The sequence below is a fragment of the Glycine max genome, chromosome 17 (genome assembly GCF_000004515.6).
Source record: "Glycine max cultivar Williams 82 chromosome 17, Glycine_max_v4.0, whole genome shotgun sequence".
NCBI classification, from domain to species: Eukaryota; Viridiplantae; Streptophyta; class Magnoliopsida; order Fabales; family Fabaceae; genus Glycine; species Glycine max.
In genome coordinates this window covers 30,648,428-30,653,819 of record NC_038253.2, presented here as the reverse complement: position 1 = coordinate 30,653,819, position 5,392 = coordinate 30,648,428, and the positions used below count along the sequence as shown (strand labels likewise).

Sequence of the window (5,392 nt, the reverse complement as noted above, 5' to 3'; positions counted from 1 at the left end):
AATTAAAACCGTTTTGTCATGAATCTAATTCAGCTGGTTTGGTTGATTAAATTATTGTTGTGAATCTTGATACTATTTATGCAGATTGCATGAATTGTTGTGAACCCTTTAACACTATCTTAGATTATTATGGACTAAAACTGTTTTTTTTTTTTTTATATAAGGTGTTTTTTGTTTAAAAAGTACTTATATTCATTTAAAAAGTGTTCTTCCAAGCATACATACATGGAGATCAAGTATTTGATTGCAAGTTGAAACAATTAGGTTATCTATTAACTATGTTATACTATGTTAATAACTAAAACTGTTTTGATTAATAAAGAAAATTTAAAAAACAATCAATTGCTTAGAACTAAATAACTAATTATGAAATAAAAAATTATCAATTAATTCGCAATTGAATTTTCCTTATTTGAAACACATTTGGTTAAAATAATTTGCACCACTGGTTAAGAATGAAATGAATTAATGGTATTTTATAATATGTTATACTACCACTAATGATGTGACTTTATATACAAGGAACGAATAGGATGGGTAAAATGGTTAAACTAATTTGCACCATAATAAAGACAAAGGGTAAGCTGATAAAATTAAATTATTAAGACTAAGATTAATTTAAATCAACTATACTTAAATTCAAATAAATTTGGGTGAATTTATATAAACATAACTAAAATTAGAACAAGATTGAAATAAAAAATAAATCAATTCACAAATTGTGAGTAGGGGGAATTAAAATTTACTTTTTTTTAGATAAACAAGATGAATTGACCGAAAGATGTAGCCTTTACCAAATAGAAGGCACCTATGGTTCAAGAAGCATCAAGCAAGTTTGGGTTACACTCCACTCAGACCTTCGGAATTGTAAAATACTAAACTTGAAGATAGACTCCCAAATCTCATTAAAAAAAAAAAAAGACACTAACTATAACACAACTTACAAAAATGAAAATTTTTCCAGTCTTATCTATAAGCAAGAATTCAATATAATGACCAGGTCTATATTTGAAATTTGGGATGAATGGTGTGAGAACAGAAATGATAGAATTCAATAAAAGAGAACCCCTTTCTTTTACAACATTGCTTGTTTTGCAGCAAGAATATGAAGCTTATTTTCTTTCCATTTATTCTCCTTTTTTTCTTGTTTTGAATCAAAACTAGCTCATCTGCTGCCCAATTAGATCAAGACCAACAAGGAGGAAAGTCACTCCTTGGAAAAGAAGATAGTAAAAGTGAACTCCTTGTGCAGACAACAGACTCTTGACAGAAGCTGTGAGTAAGAGGAATGCCAAAGTCAACTCTTTCTTATATATTTTGTTAGCTTTCTTAACAGGTTTTCCACTTGTTTCTTTATGTTCCTTACTTTGGTTTGACTCAACAAGTACACGGTCAGAAGCTCCTCTATGGATCTTTTGTTGTTCTATTATTGACTTGGCTTCCCTTTCTGCTGCCGCCACTAAATCGGACTCTGATGACCTGCCAGCCTTCTTTGTGACAATCCATTCATAAGAACTACCCAACTGGAAGAGTCCAGAGATCATGGCATTGAATTTGGTGACAGACATGGTGTTTTCAAAAAGAAGGTATGGAACAAGAAAAGGAAAAGATTTCGGGGCAGGAAGAATGTTGAGGAATGACATAAATACAGGTATATAGCAGATCACCCATAGAGGAAGCTTGGCCTCCGGGACGAACATGGTTAAAGGAAGAATTATGCAAAATAAGGTGAAGGAGTAAAAGGGAAGAATGAGTTTTCTCAACAGAAAGAATAGCAGTATTAAATTCCCTTTCTTCCATGGTGATATCTGCAGTTAAAGAGAATTGAGGTCCTTTAGGTTGTTGTGTATATTTAAGGAATACTTGCAAGTTAGCAGAATTTGTTTTCACTTATCATTATTCTATTTACTACCTTTAGCTGAGTAACAGATATACCTTAGATCTCAAAATTGCTGGAAGACACAATCTGAAAAGTTGCATTGGACCGGAATGCCACCGGTGCTGCTGCTTCCTATAAGCTTCATAGGACTCAGGAACTTCACAAAGTACCTGAAAATTTACGAATTTGAAGATTTCAAGAGTAGTTTAGTTAAGCAAAATGTCACATTAGCATGTATATGAATACTATTCTAGTAGCACTATAGTATGTACTGCAAAGAATGGAGATATTAATGGACAAACAATTCTCATCTATGATTACCTTAACATCATTTACAAAGATAAATTTCCAGCCATTGAGATGTGCTCGGACGGCAATATCCATATCTTCTACGGTGGTCCTCTCGAGCCAGCCCCCGGACTCTTCTAGGGTCTTGATTCTCCAAACACCAGCAGTTCCATTAAATCCAAAAAAGTTGAGAAATGCCCCATTGACCTGCTGTTCTACCTCAAAATGGAAGCATAAGTTAATGTTCTGGAGACGTGTCAACAAGTTCTCATCCTTGTTCACAAAAGCCCATCTAGCTTGGACAAGGCCTAATTCAGGATTGTCCTGTAATAGAAGACGGGCATATGCATTAAAAATTACGCTAAACACAGATTTACCAAGAATCTTTGTTGAATATGTTTGGTGTTCTCTTCTTAACCTTGAAATATGGCACGGTTTGCTTAAGAAAATCAGGATTTGGTTGGAAATCTGCGTCGAAAATTGCAACAAACTCATAGTCTTTCACATAGTCACAGCTCATTGCAGACTTGAGATTCCCAGCTTTATATCCCGTCCTGACTAAGCGATGCCTGTAGATTATGTTGATTCCCTTTTGGCTCCATTTTGTGACCTCAGTCTTAATTAACCACTGTATGCTCTCATCATCCGAATCATCAAGTACTTGAATTAGTAAACAGTCCCTTGGCCAATTAATTTGGCATACTGCAGAAATAGACTGCTCATACACCTGCATGAAATCAGCACAAAGGCATAGGATTAAAATTCTATCAAGTGAAAATCATGTGTTGTCACTGATTGCTTATTAGAGTGACATACTTACAAATGCCTCAATACTACACATCACCCCCAACACTAATAAGATAAAGACTTATCTTGTCAATTATTAAGTAATGCTGTGTATTACAGAAACTGAAAATAAGGAGCTCATTACTCTAAGATGTGTAGGCTTAAAAAGCATTTTTTCTTCTAATTCGAGATGACATTTGCATAACAAGTTATATAGCTTCTTGAGACATTTTCCAAATCTATTCGAGTAAATAAATACAACAATAATCTTATCTCACTAAGCAAGGTCTGTTACATGGATTACATGATGATGTCATTAAGCTTAGTTACAAACTAAATTAAATTCTTAGGGATATTATGCATCATGAGATCTCTTTTAATAATTTCCTTTAATGTCCTTCCTGATCTCCCTCCACCCCTTTTCATAGGACTAAAAATCATGTAATCTAGTCTCTTCAATAAATAAATAACTAAATAAAATTTATATATTGAAATTTGCTGCTACATTAAATAGTAGCAACAGCTTAAACTACCATATAATGGACAAGAAGAAACATAAGTCTGAAGTCTTACCTCCCTCTCATTACACATGGGAATCTGAACTAGAACCATGGGATGGTTACACGCAGATCCTTCAATATCATCAACCTTGAGGGCATCCCCGTCAATCTTAGGCTTAATCCTCTTGTATTTTATCCAAAAGCACCCAAAGCAAAGCATCATACGGTCCACTGACTGTATAAGGAACAGAACAATACAAAACTTTGAAAGTGCCTGCATTGGTGGAGCAATGTACTCGCCACGAAAGGTCAGCCAAGCAACATAAACCAAGTACATCAGTCCTTCCAAATCCACAGGGCGAGGAATGTGCAAACTTGGATTCCCAAAATGCCAGCCTTGCAAGTAAGCCACCACCTCAAACACCATAACCACCAAAGAACTCACAACGAACACCTTGATGACCCTAAACAGAATCTTCCCCTTCTCCAACTTCTCACTCTCCAAGGCCAAACCCTCCCTATGAATCAACCTCTTCCCTATAGCTCCCATGAAAGACCACAAAACTGTGGCAAACCAAGTTACACAGCCAATAGCATGGTAAGCCTTGAGAAACAAGAACCATGTGACTTGCTTAGCATTCTTGCCACGTGTTTTCTCCACTGGCATGAATGCAGCATCAGCACCATTAATCTCCACAACAGAGAAAGTAGGGTTCTCCATTGTGACCACAACTGGGGTACCCTTTTGAGTCTCCTTCATCCACCTATTGGCAAAATCAAAGCTTGGAGCCATTTCCACACAGATTCACACTTCCACACAAAAACGACTCACTACAAGTCTACAAGCACACATAGCATTTATATACACATACATACAAACAAGGACTCAAGACACCAACTTTATAGATCTTTTTCAGTGAAAAAGACTAAAGACTCAGATCTCAACCCCCCCCCATGAAAATGAGACCAATCATTTTGTGGCAACAAGTAGCTAGAAATTCCAACTTGGTCCAGAAGGAGAACCACCCTCTTGGAGGTTCAGCATTTAATAAGTAAATGCTGCTGCAGGCACACAAAAAGTGAGAAACGTGAACTGAGTGAGAAGGGGCTTCTTTTGTAGTGTGGAGGGTCTCTAAAAGAAAGAAAAGGGTACCTAACATGGGAAAGCCACCATTATGAGGGAAGGTATCTCTATCTATCTGCAGCTGTAAGATGCTAGTAACATCAAGTGGGTTTACTCCAGTTAACTAATTCCACATTCCCTTACCCTTTTGAGTTTTGACTCTAAGCATAATTTTTTTTTAACAAAAATTTAGGAGAATTGGGTCTTAGGAATTCAGCAAGGCGACGCATGCCTCAAGACTAAATGCTTAGAAGAGTATTTATATATTGTCTTCCAAGAAATTTTTTACATTGGCAGCCAGATTTGAATCAACATTCTTGTAAAATGAGTTAGTCAGCATGAATTTATTTTACAATGTGAGTTTTATGTGAAAACTGCAAAAGTAATAATCCAAATCAACCAAGAGTTAACTAGGGGAAAAACACATGGAGGAAGGAAGTTTTGAGAACCGAATGAGTAGAAGAGAACAATTCTTTTCTTTCTAAGGAATTTAATTCAATTGAAATAAAGACCATTGGTCTACCCACTAGCTAGAATGAGTTGAAAATTCTAAGTACAATTGATGAACTTTACTAAAAGTGGCACCATTCTTCTTCTTTATTTAATTAGGATATTTCTTAACTTCTAAAAGTCACGTACTGATGGCCTGTTCGGATAAGTTATTTTTAAAAACAGTTCTAAGAAAAAAAAATAAGAAGAATTAGATGAGTTTTTTTTTTATAAATTAAAATGAGATTTTCATTAATGAATTTATAATTTTTTTTCATATAATTTATGAAACGAGAGGAGATCCACAAATTAACTAAGAATTCATTT

The 5,392-nt window shown here is 35.1% G+C and overlaps 1 protein-coding gene across 1 annotated transcript; it reads right to left on the bottom strand.

Moving 5' to 3' along the window:
• Positions 1-966: 966 nt before the first annotated feature.
• LOC100790165 (probable xyloglucan glycosyltransferase 5) lies at positions 967-4,803 on the bottom strand. Its single transcript, XM_003550082.5, has 5 exons — positions 3,527-4,803; positions 2,586-2,894; positions 2,201-2,491; positions 1,936-2,049; positions 967-1,808 (listed from the first exon to the last, which is right to left on the bottom strand). The coding sequence occupies exons 1-5, from the start codon at positions 4,244-4,246 to the stop codon at positions 1,161-1,163; spliced, it is 2,082 nt and encodes a 693-aa protein (XP_003550130.1). The 5' UTR covers positions 4,247-4,803; the 3' UTR covers positions 967-1,160.
• Positions 4,804-5,392: the final 589 nt, after the last annotated feature.

Bases quoted from the DNA above. Each gene is read 5' to 3' on its own strand.
- LOC100790165 (XM_003550082.5), bottom strand. From the start codon at position 4,246: ATGGCTCCAAGCTTTGATTTTGCCAATAGGTGGATGAAGGAGACTCAA. The intron at 2,895-3,526 runs GTAAGACTTCAG...GATTTCATGCAG, and splicing joins CCATGTGTAATGAGAGGGAG to GTGTATGAGCAGTCTATTTC. The intron at 2,492-2,585 runs GTTAAGAAGAGA...CTTCTATTACAG, and splicing joins AAACCGTGCCATATTTCAAG to GACAATCCTGAATTAGGCCT.